The sequence below is a fragment of the Zootoca vivipara genome, chromosome 11 (assembly GCF_965207765.1).
Source record: "Zootoca vivipara chromosome 11, rZooViv2.hap1.1, whole genome shotgun sequence".
Classification (NCBI taxonomy): domain Eukaryota; kingdom Metazoa; phylum Chordata; class Lepidosauria; order Squamata; family Lacertidae; genus Zootoca; species Zootoca vivipara.
Genome location: NC_142594.1, coordinates 31,170,643 through 31,196,144, shown reverse-complemented (window position 1 = coordinate 31,196,144; position 25,502 = coordinate 31,170,643). Strand labels below are relative to the sequence as shown.

The window sequence follows — 25,502 nt, the reverse complement described above, 5'->3', positions numbered from 1 at the left end:
CTCTTCACAATGCAAAGCCAAGAGGGCAATGAGAAAATTACATCTGTATTTACAGAGAAGACCCTGAAAATGCAGTGACTCATCACTATGGCAACTGAGCCTAAAACATTTCTCTCCCTGGAAAGCCGTTTGAAGTATATGAGTATGTGAAGGAACATCATCTTTATGGTGGCTTTTTGATATTCAAAGGGAAACTCAGGTAAGAAGCAGAAGATGAGCCAGAGAAATGCAATTTCTTCAGGTAGCTGTGATTAGTCTTTAGGGGTTTTGTTATTATTTACAGTCCTTCACCTTACCTTGCTTGGATTTCTTTTTTTACACATTATATATCCATCATTTACAAGAGAGCAAACACAACCTCTGACCGCAATTCTAGTTTAACTGCATGTTAAAATTCCTTTTACTGAATGTAAGATTTGCTCTTGTGCTGGGTCTGAGCGCAGATAATCATCTCATACAACATTGGCTAAGAAATATTTGTCCACATTTAAATTATTGTTATTTTTAGCATGCAGTATTAAAAAAATTATCACCCATGGGTGGTGTTTAACTAAGTCTGGCTTAAAATGAAGCTAGGCCACTTTTTTTTCTCAACTCGGATTGAAGCTGTGGTGGGGAACTCATCAAAATGAGGGCTTTTTATTTTTCTTTTAAAAATGCAAACTGGTGTGGAAATGTGGAGAATTGAATTTAAGATCGGGGAAAAGTAAGAAGCTCAGAAAAATTGAAATTGACAGGTTCAGATTCCTGCATTGCAGGAGATTTGACTAGATGACCCTCATGGTCCCTTTCCATTTCCGCTGTTTAGTTACACCTTTAAGAAATACAACTCCGTACCAAACTGTGCTTCAAAAATGGAATTGCTGTAAACTCTGCATCACACACACACACACACACACACACACACACACACACACACACACAATTTCTACATAACTTCAGAGGGATCAAAAGCTACTGGCTTGATTTTTCAAAAATGCTGCATGGATGGGCCCAAGCAGTAGCATTAATGAGTGCATAGCTTGGCACTTGGAGCATGCTCAGTGAGGGTTAATAATAGTTTAGAGAACATTATTCCCATTGCTTTATTCTCGTTGGGTGCCAGCCTGGTCAGGACAGAGTAAGTGGCTCTACATCCATGACTTTAGCCTCTTGCTCACATTTTCATGCGCAGTGAAGGTGCCTTCCTGTTCTGCTCTGTGACCAGAATGCCACAGGGTTAGGGCTTTTGCAGGTGGGGCACCTGCGCTGCAATCTTATACATACTTACCTGAGAGTAAGCACCACTTAACAGGGTTTACCTCTGAGTAGACGCACATAGGATTATGTTGCTGGTCCTCCAAATTATGATTTAGATAGGCAGCAGTAGACAACGTCACATTTTAAAGAGGAATTTAGGTGTTTCTGTACATATGTTTTTTTAAAAAAACAAGTTGATACAATATGTAAGTTTTTGCTTTATACAACATTTGCTTTATACAACATTTTTTTTGCTTTATACAACATTTGCTTTGTTTTTGCTTTATACAACATTTATATACAACAGGGGTGGCCAACTCCCAAGAGACTGCGATCTACTCATTGAGTTAAAAACTGGCGGTGATCTACCCACTTTCAGGGGGTTCAGTTCAGGTCAAAACTTTGAGCTTTTTTTAGGAAGGAAAGCCCTGGTGGTTTTTTTTCCGGAAGGAGGAAGGTCAGGTTTTTTGGGGTTCAGGTCATACATAGTTGTTGAGCTTTTTTCCAGGGAGGAGGGAATTCCCATTTGGGAGGGGGTCAGGGCTTTTTTTTAAGTGAGCCAAAGTTGTTGAGCTTCTGTGTCCAGGGCAGCTGTTTATCAGCTCCATCTGGTACGCAGGCTGAGTCCCTACCTGCCCACTGACTGTCTCTCCAGAGTGGTGCATGCTCTAGTTATCTCTCGCTTGGACTACTGCAATGCGCTCTACGTGGGGCTACCTTTGAAGGTGACCCGGAAACTACAACTAATCCAGAATGCGGCAGCTAGACTGGTGACTGGGAGCGGCCGCCGAGACCACATAACACCGGTCCTGAAAGACCTACATTGGCTCCCAGTACGTTTCCGAGCACAATTCAAAGTGTTGGTGTTGACCTTTAAAGCCCTAAACGGCCTCGGTCCGGTATACCTGAAGGAGCGTCTCCACCCCCATCGTTCTGCCCGGACACTGAGGTCCAGCGCCAAGGGCCTTCTGGCGGTTCCCTCGCCACGAGAAGCCAAGTTACAGGGAATGAGGCAGAGGGCCTTCTCGGTAGTGGCACCCACCCTGTGGAATGCCCTTCCACTAGAGGTCAAAGAGAACAACAATTACCAGACCTTTAGAAGGCATCTCAAGGCAGCCCTGTTTAGGGAAGCTTTTAATGTTTGATGGATTTCTGTATTTTAGTGTTTTGTTGGAAGCCGCCCAGAGTGGCTTGGGCGGGGTATAAATAATAGAAAGTAATGCAAAATGGATTAATCTGTTCCAGACATTTTAAAACAACCCCTAAAACAGCAATTTAATATGAATTTTACTATCTAACAAGACCATTGATCCATAAAATGAAAGCAATAAATAAAGTACTGCAGTCACACAATCAATCTGTAGCTAAACGGGGTTCCACACAGTCACAAAAACAAAACAAAAAGAGCTACAAAAACAAAAACACAAAATAAATAGCAAAAACAGATAGACCTCATCATAACACTCACAACAGAGTATGTTCGGCTGCCGAAAAACATTCGCAAACCGGAACACTTACTTCCAGGTTTGCAGTGTTTGGGTTCCAAATTGTTTGAGTACCAAGGCGTTTGAGAACCAAGATTGTACTGTATTACCTTGGTTAACCTTACCCCAACCCTGCCAGGCAGGCTAATATTGCAGGCTAAGGAAACTGAGGACCCAGTGCAGAGGAGTTGAGAGTTAATAATCCCCAGTAGCAAAGCAAGACTTGTCAGGTTTTTAACAGTGAACATCCCTACTGCTTTTGTTGAGAAATGATGCCAGTTTTAAGAACCTTCTTATATATTGCAAAGGATAAAGTTTTGGTGAATGAGTCAATAGTATGGACTAATCATTTGTGCAGATTTCTTTATACCATCATCATAGATCTGCCTGAGTTCCCCTTGACAGAATACAGCATGTAGTGAGCAGTTGATATTTCCTTTATATAAATAGAACAGGCAGGTCAGCATTACTTGGTGTTTAAAATTATCTTGGCTTTGCTACACCCTAGAGAAATTAGAACACCCTTTTATGCAGACTTATAAACATACGCATTTGACCATTGAAAACAAGTGGGAATATAATAACCCCCACGCAGAGAACATGACAGAAACAATGACACGGGCTGAAATTGCTAAGCGACTGAAGAAAGATTTTTTGAAGGCTTTGCAGTCAAACGACTACAAAACTCTGGAGAAGTTTTTGAATCAGAAGCAGATAGATGTGGACACAGTGTTTGAAGTGGAAGATGAGAACCTGGTTCTGGCCTCCTACAAACAAGGTAAAAGGAAGAAGTGGTGACAGCAGCATTTAAAGCTTGTGCAATTAAGGAAACAAATTTGCTATTTGTAGTTTAAGGGTGTTTGCACTTTGAAGGTGTTGCTGCATTATCTAACCTTCTGGATCAGAGCTCACTTAACCGGTAAGATTAGTATAGAGTTCCCTTTTCAGGTTGAGGACTGGAGGCCAGTGCAGAGGAGGAAGACAGAAGAAACAGCGGGGTGCCAGAAATGTTACAAGGCAGGCCCCAAGTTATCGAGTGTACCAATGTATTTGCAGCAAACATACACCCAGAGGTCAGGGTGGCGCTGTGGTCTAAACCACTGAGCCTAGGGCTTGGCGATCGGAAGGTTGGCGGTTCAAATCCCTGCAATGGGGTGAGCTCCCGTGGGTTGGTCCCAGCTCCTGCCCACCAAGCAGTTCGAAAGCATGTCTAAGTGCAGGTAAATAGGTACGGCTCCAGCGGGAAGGTAAACGGCGTTTCCGTGCGCTGCTCTGGTTTTGCCAGAAGCAGCTTAGTCATGCTGGTCACATGACCCAGAAAAACTGCCTGCAGACAAACGTCGGCTCCCTCAGCCATTAAAACGAGATGAGCACAGCAACCCCAGAGTCGTTCACGACTGGACTTAACTGTCAGGGGTCCTTTACCTTTACCTTTTTACACCCAGAGGTTAGAGCTGAGTAAGTTTGGTGCTTTTTTTCTGGCAGTACTCAACAGTATGCAGTACCAGCAAACCCCCCCCCCATCTTGCGATTTACTTAATGTAGCAACTTCATGGTGTGTACTGGCACCTTTTATTTGGGGGGGGGAACTGAGTAAGGATCGTGTTTTCAGCGTAGGGTAGGCAGCACCCAGATATGATGCATATTTAACCCTTGAATGTAGACCATTGTTTTAACTGCCCACATACCTTTGCAATATATCTGAAATTAGGTTTTAGATTAAATGCATTAGCTACATGCGAACCACCCAAGAGGCTGTTTCCTTGCCAGTCCCTCATTTCATTGCCCCCTGCATTAGTGGCTTGCTTTGGTCTGACGGGGCCCAAATCATCAGCAGAATATTTACGTGCCAGGTCACATTTAAGATAGCTTAGTTACAGAGTAAATTCTGGCAGGAATAGAAGGTGACCCTTGCAGGTTGATGCACCCTGTGTAGCAGTCAGCACAAAGAGAAGAGGCTGCGCCCGCACTCTGAGACCTTAAAGTATCTGTACACCACATTTGTAGGTGTATCAAATTTGCTCAGCCCCCTGCCCCAGCTTGACCCTCCAAGCCGCTTTTTAAGCTCCCAAGCTTTCTAAGCTTTTAAGTATAGCGAAACAAACTTACTGCGTTTCTTTGCCAATAAAAATGGGGAAAGAAGCAAAAGCAGTCCTATCTAATGGTGAGAAAAAAATAAGGTTTCCAACAAGAACCGAACACTTGATGACAATCATTTTATTTATCATGTGGTAATCTGATCCGGCTATTGTTTGATTTTCTGAACATGTGAAACCTTTCTCCAGTTGTGTAGCTGAAAGGGAAACCCAACAATTACATAGTAGTTAAAGGGGAAAGCATGCAAGAAGGCAGTAGTCTTCAGTCTTTAAAAATGTAACTCGGAGGCTGCAATCTTAACCATATCTACCAAGAAGGGAGTCCTGTTAAATTCAGCGGCATTTCCTCTCAGGTTAGTGGGGTTCAGATAGCAGCCTAACACCCTCCCCTTGAAGACCATAAGTTGCTTTTGAGGAAACATGCATAGGAATTCACTGCAGGTTGGCCGTGATGGAGGCTGGAGTCCATCCAAAAGCCGCAGGTTTACCGTTCCCAAATGTAAGACACCAAAAAACAAATATTGATCCGCCTATACAAGTTTTGAATGTTTGTTCTGCATAAAATGAGTGTGAATAGGATACAAAGAGTGCCTTGCATGAGCAATAAACACTTTCCCTAACAGATGGGGTGTCCATTTTCTCCCTCCAGCCCCCAGTTCCATATCCTTCTTGTTCCAGAGGGTCATTTGTACCCCATGGGGTACAAGGGACTGCAGCTGGGAGGGAAGCCTCACTGTGCTAGTGGAAATCCATTCAAAGTTCTCTGGATCCTGGTTGCTACAGATAGAAGGGATGCCACACTGTGGTGCCATCAGGACAGGACCTTGAGGCAGAAGTCTGTGGTTCCATTCATCAAACTGAGCGAGAGCCCTCCTCCCCAAATGCAGCAGGCTTGGCTTACCACATTTTGAAGTGAAGTAATGTCCCATGCCACCTAAAGCAGGTGTGGCAGCCTGGCAAATGTTGCTGAAGACAACCTGTGTTGTTATACCTGCATCATCCCTGGCCGTTGGCCATGATTACTAGGGCTGATGGGAGTTCTACTTCAGCAACATTGAGGAGAAGAAGAGTAGTTTGGATTTGATACCCCGCTTTATCCACTACCCTATGGAGTCTCACAGCAGCTAACAATCTCCTTTCCCTTCCTCCCCCACAACAGACACTCTGTGAGGTGAGTGAGGCTGAGAGACTTCAGAGAAGTGTGACTAGCCCAAGGTCACCCAGCAGCTGCATGTGGAGGAGCAGAGACGCGGACCCGGTTCCCCAGATTACGAGTCTACCGCTCTTAACCACTACACCACGCTGGCTGCATGAGAGGCCCATAGGTTCATTTGAAAACATTTGAAAACATTTGCAGGAGTGATTTAAAATATTTTGTCAGGTTATGATTTGGTACCTGTTTATAAATACTGGAAGTAAGTCTTTTAAGTATGGAGATAAGGTAAATAGGGTGATTTAGAAATGCAAAGATAAAAGTGATTACATATGGAAGTCAGGGAGGAAGTCAAAGCTCAATTTGAGCAAAGATATATGTGATGAAGAAATTTTGTTTGGTTGTTATAAAGGAAAAAACAAAATTTAATAAACATCATATTAAAAAAATAAATGGAAAAAGAGAGGCCCAAAGGTTCCCCACACCTGACCTAAAGGGAGGGCACAAGGCCATTTAGTCCGTCTCTAAAGTTTCCCGACACTGCCAGACATTTCAAATGAACTGGAGTGGAAAGTAGCCATGATGTCACTCCACTCCTTGAATGTAAGGTGTGACACTTGCAGTGTGGAATTCAGTTACTGTACATGGAAGTGTGAACCACACTGCCCCAGTCTGGATACAATCGGAAGAAGGAGGAAGTTCTGGAATTTGAAGATTAGTTTATTGGCAGGAGAGAATGATGTTGAACCTATGGTGCGTATTAACATTCTGGGATGAAGCCATGTAGCTCTTCTGGGATGAGGCCCAAGAGATTCAGTAGAGGAAGGGCATGGAGAGGATAGGTATTTTCTCAGGACTGTTCGTGTAGTTTAACACTTTTTAGTCTGCAGTTCCTTCCTACAGGTGGATTGTGGACCCTTCAAAGCAGAGACTTCTACCCTCCTTTCTCAACATATAAATGGTAAAGGTAAAGGTACCCCTGACCGTAAGGTCCAGTCGCAGACGACTCTGGGGTTGCGGCACTCATCTCACTCTATAGGCCGAGGGAGCCGGCGTTTGTCCAGAGACAGCTTCTGGGTCATGTGGCCAGCATGACTAAGCCGCTTCTGGCGAAACCAGAGCAGCGCACGGAAATGGCGTTTACCTTCCCGCCGGTGTGGTACATATTTATCTACAGTCATACTTCGGTTTGTGACCGCAATTCGTTTCAGGGAGCCGGTCGCTTCCCGAGTTCATCGTAAACCAAGGGGCTCTTATGCGCGTGTGCGAAGCACTGATAAAGCAGTTCTGTGCACGCGCATGCTGTGCAGATCGTTTCTGCACATGTGCTCACTGCGCAGATCGCTTCTGCACATCCATGACCCGTGGAACCCGGATGTAAACACTTCTGGGTCTGCGGCAGTCACAAACGGAGGTGGTTGCAAACCGAGGTATGGCTGTACTTGCACTTTGACGTGCTTTCGAACTGCTAGGTTGGCAGGAGCTGGGACAAGCAACGGGAGCTCACCCCGTCGTGGGGATTCGAACCGCTAACCTTCTGATCGGCAAGCCCAAGGCTCTGTGGTTTGGACCACAGCGCCACCCACGTCCCCTCGCCACCCGCATAAATTCTGCATAAATTCCAGAAATAAGGAATGGTAAAAAAAAATCCTAAATGAATAAAGAGCCTAAACATTTGCTAAGTTCAGAAACGTCATTGGGACAATGCAGCTATGAAGCAGGGTGAATGGCGTAATTTGCACTGGGCTGAGTGAGGTAATAGATGAAGGCAGGGATTTGATGCAGCAAGACTTCTTAAAGTAGGGAATGGGGCACCCATGGCCTTCCAGATATTGCTGGACTCCCATCACCCCAGGCAACAGGGCCAATGGTCAGGGATGATGGGAGTGGGAGTCCAGTGACATTATTCCTGGGCCTAGTAAGCTGGGAGGAGGAGACACTATTTGGATTTTGCTTCAGGTAGCAAAGTGTCTAGTGTCGGCACTGTATTTTGGTCAAGCAATCTTTTGCACGCAGGAGTCCCAATGTGTAAATGAATCAAATCTCTACACCTGGAATGTTTTACTCCATCTGAAAGAAGGACTCTGACAAAAGTGCACAATTATTTATGAATGTTTAGTTAAAATGAATGGGGAGCTCTGTGTTTGCAGAAGATATGTGTGTGCAGCTGAGCATGCATGGTTCTCTGCGCAAGGGTGAAATTTTATATATTAGAGACACAGATTAAGTTAGGTCTAGTATTGCCTACCTACAGAAACATGACCAGCATAAGGTCACTCTTCTAACCTGGAATGTGGCTGGGTGGTTTGCATCCATCAGAGACCCTTGTTTTAAAGACTTCCTCTCTTATCATGACATCATTGTGATCCAGGAACATGGACTGTGGATGAGCTGCTATTCAAAGGATTTCATTCATTCTCAATTGGGGCAGAACTAGGGGTAAAGCAGGGAAGAGCAAAAGGGGTCCTGGGGGGGGGGCTAGTCTCCACTACTCTACGTGCCGTTTCAAACCTCCCCCCCCATTCAAGTCACAGGCCATGGCAGCGTTAATCCTACCTACCAGAGGCCAATATTTCTATTAACTGTTCACTGTTTGGGGAATGATGCTTTCGAAAGGGTCATCATGTACTTACCTACTTGTGCATTTTTTATATATTAAAAACAACAACAACAGGGTACTGGCTGCCTAGCTATAAACTGCAGCATTCATGGGCCACTGGGCTCCACTTATCTGTTCTGTACGGGCACCTGGAGAGCCTGAGAGTCCTGCTGAAGCACAAAGCGACAATCAACTGCCGGCCCAATGGCAAAGCAGCAATCCACATAGCATGCGAAGTGGGTAACCTGGATTGCATCAAGATACTTTGCAGCCACGGAGCGAAAACCAACTGCTATTCGCTGAGCGGTCTTGCGCCACTGCATTTCTGTACGACAAAGCTGTCCATCCCTTGCGCACAGCAGTTAATCTGGAGAGGTAAGTCCAATTGCAGGCCACCCGCGCTGTAGCCCTTTGGAGTGCAGAGGATAGAACGACATGGGTTAGCCCTCCACACGGTGGTGGTGGGGAAGTCATTGTCACTAGAAAGCTAGCATGCCAGGGACGAGTTTTGCTTTCTTTCTCCCTGATAAGTTAGCTATCAAAATATAGAGAGCCAGTGTGGTGTAATGGTTAAGAGCGGTAGACTCAATCTGGTGAACTGGGTTCGCGTCTCTGCTCCTCCACATGCAGCTGCTGGGTGACCTTGGGCTAGTCACACTTCTCTGAAGTCTCTCAGCCCCACCCACCTCACAGGGTGTTTGTTGTGGGGGAGGAAGGGAAAGGAGAATGTTAGCTGCTTTGAGACTCCTTCGGGTAGTGATAACGCGGGATATCAAATCCAAACTCTATAGGAGAGTTCTGCATAGCAGCCTATTCAGATAAAGCTGGGAGCCTTGCACGGGCAGCCAAAAATGGTATCTTTCTTTGACATGGTTCTATGCACATTTTTATCATTACCAAAATATAGTGACATTTTGTCTTCAAATACAGGAGATAAGAAGAGAGATAGGGCTTGAGCCCCCTTTGCATTATCCTTATAAAACACTATCAAGGCACTTTTAAACAGTCATGGCACCCCCCACCCCACCCCAAAAATCCTGGGAGCTTTCACTTGTTAAGGGTGCTGAGAATTGTTAGGAGTCCCTTGTTCCCTAAGATATGCATTATTACATTTAGTAAAAGGCTAAATTAACAGTGTCATGTTTATCCCACATGATGCTGATAATGCTGACAGCAAGACTAAGATTGCTGCCATGAGGGATTGTGGGAAAGTCCAAGGGGCTCCTTAAAAATGCGGCGTGAGCTGAAATGCTACATTCTGAGTGTGACCAACTTTCAGTACGAAAAATACTTTGTAGAGCAAGTATTCATCCTAAAGCAATATGGAACTACGTACCTTGAAAGGAGAGAGAAAAACAACAACACTGGACTCTTCAGGTGCAAATGAAATAGAAGGGAATGTTTAAACCTTTACATTAGTGTCACTGGATTTTTTTTAAAAAAAATCTTAGTCAATGAATCATATAATTTTAGTTGCTTGATCGATCTAAACTTGCATTTTCACCAGTTCTGGTTTCCCTTCACTTCTTAGTTGTAGCCTCCTTGCGTTTTTAAGCATTGTTGCAAATGAAACCTCCAGCTGCAAATGGAGAAAAACAATAGTTCTGAGACAAGAAACATACTTTTCTTTGTTCATGAACTACAGGGATTTGCAACAAATTGTTGCAGTGTGGCTCGGTTTTATTCAGCCACTCCATTCCATCTCCCCGCAAAAGTCAGTCCACATTCCATTGTCACTGAGCAAGCTCAGTCTTCATTGGGCTATTTTGGTGTGCCCCCCCACACTAACAGATCCTTCCTTCCGTCTTCTGCATGGGTGCTACGTAAGCAAACATGCCCCATCTGAACTTCAGAAATAAAGGACTCATGTAAAAGGTAAAGGGACCCCTGACCATTAGGTCCAGTCGTGACCGACTCTGGGGTTGTGCGCTCATCTCGCGTTATTGGCCGAGGGAGCCGGCATACAGCTTCCAGGTCATGTGGCCAGCATGACAAAGCCGCTTCTGGCAAACCAGAGCAGCACATGGAAACGCCGTTTACCTTCCCGCTGTAGCGGTTCCTATTTATCTACCTGCATTTTGATGTGCTTTCGAACTGCTAGGTTGGCAGGAGCTGGGACCGAGCAACGGGAGCTCACCCCGTCACAGGGATTCGAACTGCCAACCTTCTGATCAGCAAGCCCTAGGCTCAGTGGTTTAACCACAGCGCCACCTGGGTCCTTAAAGGACTCATGACTGCTGCCCAATTATATGGGGGACGACGATGCCTTTTTGGATGATTTAAAGTTTTTTTTTAACGGATTAAAATCAGCTGTGCTTAAATGCACAAATGGTGCAAAGCTGTTTTTTAGATTTTTTTAAAAGCATGTGGAAACTTCTGCATGAAATCAGTAGGCAGCATATTTACTGTAAAAGAGAGAGAAACCCTGTATATAAGGGAGGGTCAGTTTCTGTATTCTTGAGAGTTGCCCTGTTCTCCAAGAAGAGCAGTGGTTTTAGGACCAGGAAACATGTGCTAATGATGATAATAATAAATCTATACTGCCCTTTATCTGAGAATCACAGGGCAGTTTACAACATAAAACACAAAAATTATATTACTACTGCTACTACTGGTATGTAGTAGTAGTAATAGTAGTAATAATAATAATTGTAGTGCTAGTAATAGTAGTAATTAGATTAGATAGCTGCTCATCGGTAAATATTCCCATGGCAGCAAGCCATTGTTAAAGCACTGTTAATAATGACTAAAATCAACAATAAAAGTTCACAAGCTGGGGATAGCTGAGTTGGTAGAGTATGAGACTCACAGGGCCGTGGGTTCAAGCTCCACATTGGACAAACGATTCCCAAATCGCAGGGGGTTGGATTAGATGACCCTCGCGGTCCCTCCCAACTCTACAATTCTATGACTCTATGATTCTAAGACACTCACACACCTTCAACTTCACCAGAGACAGCATAAAAGTCTCACTGACACATGGGGTGCATATACTGATTGTCCACTAGATGGGGATGTTGTTTCAAGTGAAATATATGGTGACTTATGCAAGCCTCTGAAGGCCGCTCTGAGCTGGACAAGATTTTAGGCAGGACGCCTTTATGTATAGAAAATAGCATGCAGCCCATGACTGTACACGTGACATCTAGCTGTGTATATTCAGCAAAAGATGTGAAGGTGTGATTGCAGCACATGAAAACCTACATTTGGGCCTGGCTACTTGACGCGGGTGGCGCTGTGGGTTAAACCACAGAGCCTAGGGCTTGCCAATCGGAAGGTCGGCGGTTCGAATCCTCGCGACGGGGTGAGCTCCCGTTGCTTGGTCCCAGCTCCTGCCAACCTAGCAGTTCGAAAGCACGTCAAAGTGCAAGTAGATAAATAGGTACCGCTACAGCTTGAAGGTAAATGGCATTTCCATGTGCTGCTCTGGTTCGCCAGAAACGGATTTGTCATGCTGGCCACATGATCTGGAAGTTGTACGCTGGCTCCCTCGGCCAATAATGTGAGATGAGCGCCACAACCCCAGAGTTGGTCACGACTGGACCTAATGGTCAGGGGTCCCTTTACCTTTACTTGATATTTACAGGTGCTTTTATGTGTAATAGACTTGAGCAGGGTGACCATGTGTCATTTATTGGAAGGGCTGCCCCAGTCCAAGTCAGGTTCAAAGATAATGAACCCCAAGAAGGAGGGGCCCTGAAGTTGCCCATCAACTGGTCGCAGCATCTGGACAACAGTCAGAGAAAAAAAACCCAGTCTTTCCCACTATGGTGAGATGCATTTCAGTCTAAATTACAGTAATCATTCCTAAATTTGCATCTATATGTATACATTAACTAGGGTACAGTATATGTATTAACATATAATGCTTAGCATATGTGGATATTTTTTTTATCCCAATTGGCATCTGTATTGGATTTGAAACTAGTGTTTTTAAAAAGATACAGTAATTGTTTTTAACTGGGTTTTGGTTTTTTACACATGCAACTGTTTTACATACATTTTTATTGCATCGTAAAATTGCCTCAAGTTGTATCATTGAAGGAGATTAATAAATTAAATCAATAAATAATATGGACATTTTATGCAAACAGGTGTCCTCTTTTTTTCCTGGAGAGTGGACAGGCAAGCAGGTAGATGCATTCCCTCTTTTGGAGTGATACGCTATATGGTCCCCTTCTAGACCAGAATCGGAAATTTAGAAATATTCTTTGTTATAAGAGTGCTTAAGGTTGTGCCAAACCCATTTTTCCAACTTCCTCGGTTAGGGATGGTGGGGGTGGGAAGGCATTCAAACACTCAATCTTCCTTATTTGTTTTGAGACAGACAATCCTAAAAACACAACATAAGGGGGGGGGGGTATTCCTAATTGTGTCTTTATGTAGGAAGTTGATTTATCCATTTTAATCAACTAAAAAGGTTCCCGCAGTTAATTAGGCTGCATAGTTAAACAAATAATAATAATCCATGCACGTACTCATAGAAAAACTGTAGATTGCAAGCACCATCATAAAAGAGGTATATTTTAAATCTTTTCTGTCAGAAAGCAAGGAATTCCTTGCCCAAGATTATCCCTGCTTGCAACACATGGCTGCATCATCTAAAATCAGGGGAAGTATGTTTCTTGCACAGTTCAACAAATGCAAATACATGCAAATGAAACTAGCTGATTAATTAATTGATTAAAACTCGTGCAATTAATTAAAATTTCTGTAGTCAGGTGGCAGTCGTGGGGAAAAAAACATTTGCTCCTGTAAAATTGCTGTTATTTATTTCATACAGCTCAGCAAGTATATACCAAATTTTTCCGTGTATAAGACTAGGTTTTTCCACTAAAAATAATGTCCAAAATTTGGGGGCGTCTTATACATGGGGGGCATCTCCCCCCCATTGGAGTCCCCCCAAATAGGGGTCATCTTATACACAGGGGTGTCTTATAGACAGAAAAAATGGTATGTGTCTTTAACGTGGAAAAATAAAAATAAAACCTCTTTCCAATGTGCTCTCTCTCTTTTCCTTCAAACAGGTGCAGATGTGAATATAAGGACTAACAACCAAGAAGAGGAAACTCCCCTCCACACTGTTGCTCGTTGTGGTATCCCTGAAATGGTGGCCTTTTATGTAGAACAAGGAGCTGGGGTTGACTGTCAAAATGCCCACAGAGAAACACCTCTGGCCTGTGCAGTCTATTGGGCCCTCAATGGCAAGGAACAGACATACAGCACAGATCACCACCTGATCTGTAGGATGCTGATCGACTATAAAGCCAACGTCAATTCACGAGACGAGGATTTCCGAACGCCTCTCCACAAGGCTGCTTGGAACTGTGACGGCGTTCTGTTGGACATGCTACTCGAGGCGGGAGCTGAGGCTAACTTCATGGATGACAACGGATGCGGCCCTTTGCAGTATGTCCTGAAAGTAACAGGTGTGCGGCCGAGTGCCCAGCCAGAATTCTGTTTCCAGCTGCTTCTCAATTATGGAGCTGCCAGGATATATCCTCCACAATTCCATAAGGTGAAAGCTTGTGTCTACGTATTACATACATATGCATCTGTTTAGACCAGAGATGAGAAGCTGCGTGAATGGAAGCTTGTGGTCTTCCACCTTTCAGATAGATTTTAAACATGTCCTAATTCAGTTTGGGGGATTAGCTGGTTTCACAACACCAGTCCTTGCAGGTGCCCTTAATGTTTGGCAAAAATGCTCTTGCATGTCTTTGCGAGGTTTTCTGCCATCTGGGTCTTGTAAAGCCCAGATCTCAGGTCAATGTTTTTCCTTTCTAAATTTGATTACAGGCTTTTCTTTTCTTTTCTTTCTTTCTTTTTTTCTCTTTTCTTTTCTTTTCTTTCTTTCTTTCTTTCTTTCTTTCTTTCTTTCTTTCTTTCTTTCTTTCTTTCCATGCTAGAAAAACACAGATTGGATTGCTTTTATATATTTTTTCCTTGAACACAAGCACGGAGAAGCTATGACAGATGGGGTTAATATGAGAATTTTCTTTAAAAAAAAACATTCTACATGAAATGCATGCAGGTAATTCTAGCATGATGAGATGAGCGCCTCTAAAACATCTGTTTAATACAAATAGAGTTAGGATGACAAAGTTCCAACCACTGCATATACTTCAATGGCAGAAATAGTATGGCCCAGGTCACTTCTTCCAGTGCTGTCCTCCTAAACTACTCTGGAAAAGATGTCTTGAGGACTGTAGGCAGCAGTTATTTTCTTATGGGAAGTAATTATTCCTTGCACGTGGTGAAAAATTCTTTGGTGCTTCATGTTTTTCAACTGCTAGCTCGCTTTGCCACCCTGGATCTGGCTTCAAGGTAATAACCATCTATTCATCTGCAAAAGCATAGAGTTGTAGCGTTGGAAGGGACCCAGAGGGACATCTGGTCCAACCCCCTGCAATGCAGGAATCTCAGCATACAGCAGTAGCACAGAACCTCAAGCCTGGAAGCCAAATGCAAATTACTTACCTGGTCCATGGCACTCTCGCCAGAACATGCCCCATCCCTTCACTGGTTCCCTTAAGCTTAGAATCGTTCCCCACCCCTGCCATAAAACTCTTCTTCGCAACCATGAAGACTAGAAGTTGCTTTAAAATGCAAAAAAAGAAAGCTGAATTTCCTTAAGATCAGACATCCCCAAACTTCAGCTCTCCAGATGTTTTGGACTACAATTCCCATCATCCCTGACCACTGGTCTTCTTAGCTAGGGATCATGGGAGTTGTAGGCCAAAACATCTGGAGGGCTGCAGTTTGGGGGGTGCCTGCTTAAGATGCTAAATTTTCACATCAGGTATTGTAGTTACATGGCAATCTGTGGGTGGGTGGAATTGGCACAGCCTTAGAATAACACACACTGTATGCTTCTAGGTGTATTAGTCTGTTACAACAAAACTAGGCAGAAGCAAACTATGATTATTTCACGGTGTTGAGTATAGCCGGGACTGATTCTTATATGAATTGCCAATTAATAGGGTGGTATTCAATGCTAATCCTACTCAGAGTGGACTCATTGAAGTCAGCAGACACGACTAAGTATTGCAGTCAACAAAGCCCTGCACAGAGTATACCTATGGAAATCAATGAACCTGCATTAGTAATTAACTCCAATAGGCCAATAACATTGAATACTACCCCAACTTGGGTTCATTAATTTAGCAAGTCTGTTCTGAGTAGGACTTAGTTGACTATTCTTACTTCTCTGTACAGTGGTACCTCGGTTTACAAACACAATTGGTTCCAGAAGTCTGTACTTAACCTGAAGCAGACTTAAACTGAAGTGAACTTTCCCATTGAAAGTAATGGAAAGTGGATTAATCCGTTCCAGATGGGTCCATGGAGTACTCAACCTGAAGCGTACTTAACCCGAGGTATGAGTGTAATTGGTTCCGGAAGTCCATACTTAACCTGAAGCAAACTTAACCTGAAGCGAACTTTCCCATTGAAAGTAATAGAAAGTGGATCAATCTGTTCCAGACAGGTCTGCGGAGTACTTAAACTGAAAATACTCAAACCGAGGCGTACTTAAACCGAGGTATGACTGTACTGGAGAAGAGAAGCAAAGTGATATTGTTCAATGAAGAAGGGCAAAAGCTTTAAAGAAGAAGGGGGGGAAAACGGTTTGTGGAAATCAGCAAAATCCAAATAGGTGGTGTCTATTTCTCTTAGCAGGTTTTGCAGGCCTGTTGCTCCTATCCCAGAGCAGTTGAGGTTATTGTGAATACATATGAACATATCAAGTCCACAGCAAAATGGAGAGCAGCTATACCTGATGATGTCTTTGAGGTAAACACTTAATGATTTTGAGTTGCTGATTAAAAAAACATGCAGGTAACGTCTGTATGTTGTTGTTCTTTAGTCGTGTCCGACTCCTCGTGACCCCATGGACCAGAGCACGCCAGGCACTCCTGTCTTCCACTGCCTCCTGCAGTTTGGTCAGACTCTTGTTGGTGGCTTTGAGAACACTGTCCAGCCATCTTGTCCTCTGTCGTCCCTGTCTGTATATTAGTACTTTAATCTGGTTCTATGTGAAAGTGAACGTTTAGGAGGAAATGAAAGTTGGAGAACTCTGGTTAGTCAGGGATCACCAGCAACATCTGAAGGACACTGTCTTGGCTGCCTCTGGTTTAAACTGTAGTTATTGAACAAGCCTGGATCATAATATACAGTTGATCCTATTCAGTATCATATCCAAAAAAGGTTATTTCATTGAGTGACAGCTTCAGAACATTGCTCTGACTTGGCCAGCTCTGTCCTACTTAGTTAGGAGACATCAAATTGCATGGGAGGAATGTAATATCCAGAGCAATTTTCAGTTGTTCTTTTAGCTGAAGTTACGGTGGGCAGGGGATATAGAAAGATACAGTCTCACATATTAGGCTATTAGGCTGCTATTCAAATAGGTCAGAGCTGGCCCTACCATTGGACATAGTGAGCCACCTGCCTTAAGGCAGCAGATGCTGGGGAATGGCGGCAATGTAGATGTGTTGGAGACCAGAAAAATTTGTGCCTGCTGCCCTTAAGTGTGGTGGAGGGTTCTGCCATGTCTCCAGTGCTGAAATAAAACTGAACTGCCAGTCCAGATGGAATGGGGAGGTGGGTGTGGGTGTCTTGACTCAGGCAGCAAAATGTCTTGTGCAAACCCTAAACAGAATAATGGCAAAAGACTGCACTTTGCACAGAGAAGGTAATGACACATCTTCTCCATACTTTTCCTGGAAAGAGATTTTCCATGGAGAGAAAGATATTGACCACATTATTTGTGCATTATTTTGCTTTTGCAGATGTATAATGAATTCTACGAATCTTTGTTTGAGGTATGTGAAAACACACCAAGATCGCTCAAGCATTTAGCCAGATGTGCTATTCGAAGAATATTGTTCGATCACTGCCACAAAGGGATCCCTTTACTTTTCATTCCAGCGACGCTGAAGAATTATTTGCTCTTGGAACCAGAAGGAATATTGTACTGAGTTTGTCCAGCAGCCCAATTCTGTAGAACTGGGGTTCACTCGCATGGTAGACGTTAAAATCCAAGGGTTCCGTGATATCATGCAGAACAAAGGGTCACGGTCAATTTGTATACAAAGACTCATTTTATATCTGTGGATTACACTAAGTTCTTGAATTTGCTGCAGCCTGAACACAGGCCTATTTCATACTCCATTCACTCCCAGCTTGTGTCAAAAAGAATATACATGGAACTCTGCTAAAGAATTAGGTCAGCTTTTCCATCTGCTTTCAAATCTAAATAATAACTGAGCTATGCATATCAGTGCTTTGAAAAGTCTAGCTTTCAGTGACCCATACAAAACAAATACCATAAAGACTTATACGCTAAATTAAAAGAACATGTTTTTATTTGAACCTTTAGAATTCGATATACTGTACTAATAAACAGTCACATTCTCTGAGTGGATCCTGGTGTAGCCCCAAACAGCATCATTCATGTTTGAGATGGTCAGGGATGATGGGAGATGTAGTCCAGCAAGAGCTGGGGACTCAAGTTTGAGAAACACTTGCCTTAGGACATGGATGCTTACATGTTTATAAATGTGCACCAGTACTTTCTGGAAGAGATTAATTAATCCAGTGACCATTCCAGCATGAGGTTGGCATGTGTTTAACCGAAAGGCCGCTTCACATGTTACAGACTGGTGGAGTCATTTTGTCTGCAACAAGCAGAGGGGAAACTACTTTTAAAAAAGAAAAAAGCAAGGGTGTTTGTGTTAAACATTCATATTGATGAGAGAGAAAACAAGGCCTGCCACCGTTCCCCATGGCGTGTACATGCAATAAAGAGGGCCGGCCTTCCTATCATGCGGCTCCCTGCAAAAAAAAACCTGGTAAGTAGCGTGCAATGTCTTCAATTAGTCCATAACGGCTAAACCTGCTCTAAAACAAGGAGATTAAAGGAAAGGAGCCTGTCAGGGAGATGGGTCTCCTGCTGGGAACAGGACAAAGATGGGGAGGAGTCATATTTAAAATCTGAATGTATAATTCTATACTTCGATATTGACAGACTGCATTTTGGAAACAGGAGAACAAAAAGGCGATTTGGATCTGTCACTGTAGCTAACGCTTCCATGCTGTGAAGGAAGAAAAAAATACTTGTCACTGCTATCCTTAAATGCCCTCCCCCTTTTGTCGCCATCCTCCTCTCTCTCTCTCTGGTTTTTTTTTTTTATTCTATGGGCATCTAGCCTTACTTCAAAGTTTTGTTCTAAGCAGGTGCTAGATTATACCCATTGTGGCGCCTGACAGGGAGCCCAGCAGGATCTCACTGATTATAGTGGTAAGAATTTGCAAGCTGTTCAATATCGGAGCAAAACTGGCTTGTGCCCTTTCATTGCCGCTCTTCATTTGTGGTGAAAGGCCAGGAGGAAATAAAACCCTCTGGCTTTTGTTGTTGTTCCTGCTGCTCCAGATGAGTTTCACTGGCCTGTCTTGATTTGTCAGCTCACCCAAACTTGAGAGAACTGACCAAAAAATTGGGACACACAAAACGTGGATTAGGTGATGTGACAGTTGCACTTGCATGTGCGTAGAAAGGCTTGCAGAAGTCTCTGCTCCCTGGCATTTTGCTATGGCACACTTGCAATTTTTGTCACATGCTTGCAGAGTAAAAATATATATATATAGCTGCCTCACCAAAGCCTACAGGACCGCCTCACGACAAGGAATAAATATATTGCCCTAGGGAAAATCCTATTCAGATTGAAAGTTTGCAGAAATGTTAAATCAACTGAAATCTTACACTGTTGGCGTAAAATTCAATTGGCAGTCCAGATTCAATCATCTTCATTCATAGCGTTCTTTGCCTTGGGCGGTAAGAGATCTTGAGCCAGCCCAGAGTACCAGTGTGTGAAAAGATAATGCTACTGTTCAAAGAGATCATACATAACTGGCGCAAGAGAGAGCACTGTTCACCTTAGTTACACATCTAAAGTCCCAGACAAGTTTAAGAGCTGGGAAACTGATGTCAAATGGTTTAGTATCATGAAATAATGTAATGCTCAGGTGGTATCTCTGTTCACAGTGTACTAGTACTAACCTCTGGTTTAATTCATATAATGAAACTTTTTGTTTTGCACGCCATACATTTAAAGCACTAGAATAAATGGCCATGGCTTCCCCTGAAGAATTATGGCAGCTGTAGCTCATTACAGGTGCTGAAAGTTGTTAGGAGACCTCGTCTTTCCTTCACAGAGCAACAATTCTCAGAGTTCCCTATGAAGAGGGATGGTTAGTTAAACCACTCTGGGCTTACAGCCAAGTATAGACCACTTGAAATAGGTCTGCAGACTCTTATCTGAGGTAGCCATGGTGAGAGGTCTTTATTCCAGATTAGTTAACCCAGAAAACTTCAGTCTCTGACTCCATCCATCCTTGACTCTGGCTCTTCCTACCACCACCACCACATGGCCCCTGACAGATTAACCCCAAGACAATGTGACCTTAAAGGGGGGGGGGAGGTTGCCTGCCCCTGGTTTAAGCCATCGCTCAACATTTGGGGATAGACAAAGACTGCAATTATGAAGAGTTTCTTTTGTGCATTTGAAGACTGCATTTTCTTCACACTGAATAAACGCAGCCAGCTGCTTCACATCCATGGTAACAGGTGTAGCTTTTAGGCTCCAGCACATCTCTCTTTTACACTTGATTTAATTTTAGCAATTTCCTGAGCGTGTAAACATGTGGTGCTAATGACATCATAATGACATAATTGCAGGTGGGATAAGTGAATTGGGCGGCTGAAAATGGGCAAATACAGCTCTACTAGGTCTTTTTTGTCTTAGCTGAGAGAATCTGTTTGTTGTATTTTCCGGGGGGACACTTTTCGAAAAAAGAAATTTTGTTTAAAGACGATCTGAGGATGATTTTGCCACCTGAAGGTTTTTTTTGTGTGTGTGTGTATGTTTGGGTTGGCTAGCATTTGGCCAGCAGGGGGCAGCACACGACCATTTGACGAGCTAGAGGTCCACAGCCTTTCAAGTTACACTACACAGTGAAAACAAAAACACGTTTTGGTTACTCTGAACCATTATATATATATATATATATATATATATATATATATATATATATGGAAGTTTTTTAAAAAAATAATAAGGAATGCACCAACCATACAAAATTGCAGAGGCTATCTACATAATGCAAAAACATTTGTTGTTCTACCTACCTACACACACACACAACACACACACACACACACACACAGAGAGAGAGAGAGAGAGAGAGAGAGAGAGAGAGAGAGAGAGAGAGAGAGAGAGAGAGAGAGAGAGAGAGAGAGAGAGGGCATAGGCTGCAACCAATTTGCTGAATATAACTAGATCTGGGTCTAATCAATGCCTGGATGGGAGGCTGCCTGAAATCTACATATGCCGCCTTAAGTGCCATGGCAGAAGAAAGGCAGGATATAAATGAGTTTAAATAATAACTCCCCAAAATATTATGCATAGGGCATAGGCGATAACTAACAACTGCAGAACAAATAACAAAATACCACACACCCAGTGTTACATCCATTAAATTCCAGCCAGATATATAAAACAAGTGAGCTCCCTGCAAGTTAACTGCTATTGCCGTCAAATATAATTAATGCAGCTTTCTTGCAGGTATGTGGAATAAGGCTACTATATTTACCTTATGCATGATCAATTTGTTGTTTTCAGCAAGGAAACGATTTTTTCCTCCCATTGGTCAGCCATCTCTCGTATGAAGAAAAAACATCAATGGATATCTGCCATGTAGGAAACTTTGTGAAGTGTAAATGTGCAGTGTCACCCTCTTCACCCGAAACTCAAGTAGGCATGCTCTTGTACTTTACTTACAGATATGCTGTTCTTTCAGATGAAAACTTTTAGCTCAAGAATTGGCATAGGGATGATTGGGGAGTAAAGCTGGGGCTGAGGTCCGTTGTTTGTAGCAAAATTTCTTGGGGTGATATGTGGCCTTGTCTTGTCTGTCTGTCCCTCAGGACACCCCTGGCCTTGCCCCTCACTGACCACATGCCACCCCGCCCTCATCCTTTTGCTTGACTGAAATGTGTCCTTGAATTGTGATGATATGTCTTTCTCGTTCGTTTGCTTGCTTGGAGAGTTGTGACTATGCCTGGAACCCTCTGACTTGTGTAATTGTGAAGTCTTCTTCTTCTTTGGCAATTACTCGTAGCCATATAAGATTGTCTTCCATGAACACGGTCTTAACAGTGAGTCCATAAGTGACTATGGAGGCCAATTCTGGATCCACACATCCTTCCACAGTGGGGACATAGGTTTCCGGGCAGGAGTTGATCACGGTGAGGGTTTGCCAAGTGTGCCTTCCTCTTAGCATGTTTCTCCTTTCGTCCTGAGTTTGAGCATCTTCAAAGTCCATGACACCTTTGGTAAAGGCTGTTCTTCAACTGGAGCGCTTGCAGGCCAGTGTTTCCCATTGTTACCTCTTTTGTTGACCACCAGCATTACACTTTCTAATTTTTAGTTTGGAATAGAGTAGTTGCTTTGGAAGACGATCATCAGGCATCCGAACAACATGACCAGTCCAACAAGGTTGATGTTGAAGAATCATTGCTTTGACACTGGTGATTTTTGCTTCTTCCAGGACACTGGCATTAGTTCGCCTGTCTTCCCAAGTGATGTGTAAAAATTTTCATTGATGGAATCTTTCAAGGAGTTGGGTCCTCTTATAGACTTAAGGACGTACCCCTCACAAACCTCTTAAGCAATTTCTCTACATACAAACGAAACAATTTTTTTAGCAGAGCTTGCTTTCTGGTGGCTGGCACAGCAGATCTGTTTTTAAATTAAATGTTAGAAACGACTTTACTGAGGAATTGCTTAAGGTAGCTGAATCCCATTGTTGTTTCCTAATATGCCTCAGGCATAGTGTCATTCCTGGGCATTTATGGGGGCGGGGGCAGGGAATGGTGGCTTCAAGCGAGGGCCACCATTATTTTCCCCTCAGAATGTCCTGAGATAATGTTCCGGCTGAGGCATTATTGAGAGACAGTGTGGCGTAATGGTTAGAGAAACCAAGGTTCAAATCCCCATTCAGACATGAAGTTCACTGGGTGACATTGGGTCGGTCACCATCTCTTAGCCTGACCTACCTCAGAAGTTGTTGTGAGGCTGAACTGTGGAGGAGGAGAAACATGTATACCACCTTGAGCTACTTGGAAGAAAAAGCAGTATATAAATGTAATATTTTTTTTAAAAAAAATTCAAAATGGCTGCCACCAGGTGGCAGCTTCCTTAAGAAGTGCTGTTGCTGTTACCCCCTTAGGGACAGCAGAAAACAAACAACCCTGCTTTGACTACTCCATTTGCCCTGTTAAGCCCACCCACCTCCTTCCCAGCAAGCAAACGGACCCTCAAAAATTGCCAGCATTTTTACTTCAAAGTTCACAGTAAAACTCATTGAACAGCCCCCCCCCCATGCACTAATGCCAGAACTAACATTGTTGTTTGAGTCAGCAGTAACATTTCCTATCTATTGGCTTTCTTATTTATGTATTGATTTATTGCATTTATATGCCATCATTTCCTCTGAGCAGCTTCAGGAGGGTGTGCCCATGGTCCTCCCTTTCCCTGTTTTATCCTCACAATAACCCTGCGAGGTAGGTAGACAGCGGCTAGCCCAAAGTCACCCAGTGAATTTCATGGCTGAGTGGGGATTCAAGCCCTGGTCTCCCAGGTTGTGGTCGACACCCTCCTAGTTGCACCTCACTGGTTTTCTGGGCAATGACGTCTCTTGCAGGGACAGGGCATGGCAGGCCCACGAGGAAGCACAATCTGGACAGGTGGTGGAGTATTCGTGAGAGCAGCACGTATAATGTTCTACGGCCGCTTCACTGCGTAAAAGAGGGATTCTGTGAATCAGTCCCGCGTCAAGTGGCTCAAGTTGTCATCCGTGTGTTTTCTTCTCCAGAAAATCCTCTTTACTACAGCCCTGCAATGAATGCAGCTGGTTCAGCTTGCTTTACACTTCAAGTGTCAGAGCCCAAAATAGCCCCAATTATACGCTGAGGGGAGTCAGTTGCTTAAACAGGGTCAAACTACATGTCTCTGCTAATTGCCTTTTTTTTTAACATGTGCCCAACACCTGTCAGGAGCCCTATTCAGCAAAAAGCAGCCACAGGGGAGGGTGGGTGATGGGGTCCATGGCATAGGGAACATTGTGGGGTGGGTGGGTTAACCCTGAAGGTGCTGTGGAAAAGATCAGACTGAATACTTTGCAAAACGTGTTGGACTTTAACAGCATCTTTGGCCAGCTGAAATGCAACCTTCAGTTTTTAATTTGAAATGCAAACGATCTTGCAAAGGAATGCTACCATTTAGAGCAGGCATCCCCAAACTACGGCCCTCCAGATGTTTTGGCCTACAACTCCCATGATCCCTAGCTAACAGGACCAATGGTCGGGAACGATGGGAATTGTAGTCCAAAACATCGGGAGGGCCGAAGTTTGGGGGTGCCTGATTTAGAGTGATGTAGTAACCCCGTCAAAGAAAAGAAAAGAAGTATCAAGCCATTGCTTGATTATTTCCCATCTTCTCTGACTTCCTCTAGGATAACCTGTACCAAATAAACTTGGAAGCCTCATTACTACCTCATTCACCTGCCAGAGCAAGGAGGCTCTGTGACTTACCCTGATGACCTGGCAGATAAGGCCATCACTCCACCTCTGAAAAAAGTTCCGGAACTGTGCTCTCCTGCTCTCCTCCATCATTTGGGTGTCTTGTTCTAGGTTGTCATGGACTGGCTGGATGCAGTTGTGGGAGGCACCAGCTGGGGAACACCCAGGAGAAGAAGACCCCAGAGCCAGGGGATTGGTGGTGGGATGACAATGAGTGGGCAGAGGGAGAAGAGGAGGAAGACTGGGAGGAGAAGGTGTCAGAAGCTGAAGGGGTACAGGGTTCGGTGAGCAGGAAGAGGCTGTTGCAGAGAGCAGTCCAGAAGTGGAGGCAAAAGGCTGCTGAAGAAGCCAGAGAGTCTCTCCCTCCTGCTGTGACCAGCTCCCCTCCCCTCTGGTCCCCAAGTACCTGCAGAAGAGGGGTTCTGAGGGGGCTGAACCCCTATAGTTGGTGCGCCTGTTGGCTAATATTTATAGGCATGGAATTCCAGAGATTAGGTGCTGCCCCACAAAAGGACGAATTCCTTGCAATTGCAGGGTTGCTTAGTTGTTGGTGGTCTGTTCTACACATTCAACACAATGCAGAGCAGTAATATGCTAGAGGTATGCGGGGAATGGAGCTGGCTAGAGTGCACTGCATAACATTAGACTGCAAGTGGGGGGATCTCGTTTTTGAATGCTCCCCCTTTGGTAAAAGAAAAGAAATTCACAAAAATATAAAACCAGCTCAACAGGAAAGGGGCTAGAATACTTCTCTCTAATGTAGTTTGTTGTTTACATGGAGAAGTATTCGAAATCAGAACGCCACCCCTCCTCCTCCTGTAGTTCAGCCTATTGCTTCAGTATTCTCATTACTCTCCTATGGAAGAGTGGCTATGGAATCTCCATAAACATTCACACACCATCAGAAAAGCAGCACTGGCACACACTGCCCCGCTTTTCAAAACCCTGTTCGGCCACATATTTTCCCATTGGCACAATGTATCTGTGCCTGGAACTTCACTCGTCATATATATTACATGTGTGCCAGCTTGCATGTGTGCCAGTGTTCAAGGTGTAGGAAAACAATACATATGGGTGAGGGTGCTAAAAAGTGAAAGTGGAAACCCATTTTTCAACTGCCTTTCCAAGCACCTAATCTCAAAATTCACCCTTCATGTTTGTTTACAGAGATGTGTTGATCTTTTTTTTAAATAAAATAAATGAACAAAATCATGAAAAGTAAGCAGTGTTAATAGATAAAGGAATAAATAGATCAGAGGCACAAAATGTGCTAGAGGGCAGTCTGAGT

At 43.7% G+C, this 25,502-nt stretch overlaps 1 protein-coding gene and 2 long non-coding RNA genes across 7 annotated transcripts; 1 reads left to right on the top strand and 2 right to left on the bottom strand.

Annotated features, from left to right (window-relative positions):
* Window positions 1-65: 65 nt before the first annotated feature.
* Window positions 66-17,998, top strand: ASB4 (ankyrin repeat and SOCS box containing 4). Of its 2 annotated transcripts, none has more exons than XM_035129692.3 (6): window positions 66-199; window positions 3,232-3,501; window positions 8,647-8,946; window positions 13,599-14,089; window positions 16,252-16,365; window positions 17,364-17,998. In XM_035129692.3, the coding sequence occupies exons 2-6, from the start codon at window positions 3,252-3,254 to the stop codon at window positions 17,550-17,552; spliced, it is 1,344 nt and encodes a 447-aa protein (XP_034985583.3). In that variant the 5' UTR covers window positions 66-199; window positions 3,232-3,251; the 3' UTR covers window positions 17,553-17,998. The 2 variants fall into 2 exon arrangements, with proteins under 2 accessions (XP_034985583.3, XP_088510033.1); XM_088653907.1 differs by having other exon boundaries at window positions 16,249-16,365; window positions 17,364-17,699.
* LOC132592861 (uncharacterized) lies at window positions 1,241-4,921 on the bottom strand. Its single transcript, XR_015946357.1, has 2 exons — window positions 4,833-4,921; window positions 1,241-1,404 (listed from the first exon to the last, which is right to left on the bottom strand). It is a non-coding gene; the product is annotated as an uncharacterized LOC132592861 (long non-coding RNA).
* Window positions 4,921-25,502, bottom strand: LOC148684249 (uncharacterized). Of its 4 annotated transcripts, XR_015946350.1 has the most exons (5): window positions 24,227-25,502; window positions 21,226-23,529; window positions 16,349-16,603; window positions 9,908-10,150; window positions 4,921-5,016 (listed from the first exon to the last, which is right to left on the bottom strand). It is a non-coding gene; the product is annotated as an uncharacterized LOC148684249 (long non-coding RNA). The 4 variants fall into 4 exon arrangements; XR_015946349.1 differs by lacking the exon at window positions 24,227-25,502 and having other exon boundaries at window positions 21,226-23,593; XR_015946348.1 differs by lacking the exons at window positions 16,349-16,603; window positions 24,227-25,502 and having other exon boundaries at window positions 21,226-23,791.

Coding starts and splice junctions, on each gene's coding strand:
- ASB4 (XM_088653907.1), top strand. CDS start 3,252: ATGCAGACTTATAAACATACGCATTTGACCATTGAAAACAAGTGGGAA. Junction 3,502..8,646: donor TCTGGCCTCCTACAAACAAG/GTAAAAGGAAGA, acceptor CAACAACAACAG/GGTACTGGCTGCCTAGCTAT. Junction 8,947..13,598: donor ACAGCAGTTAATCTGGAGAG/GTAAGTCCAATT, acceptor TCCTTCAAACAG/GTGCAGATGTGAATATAAGG.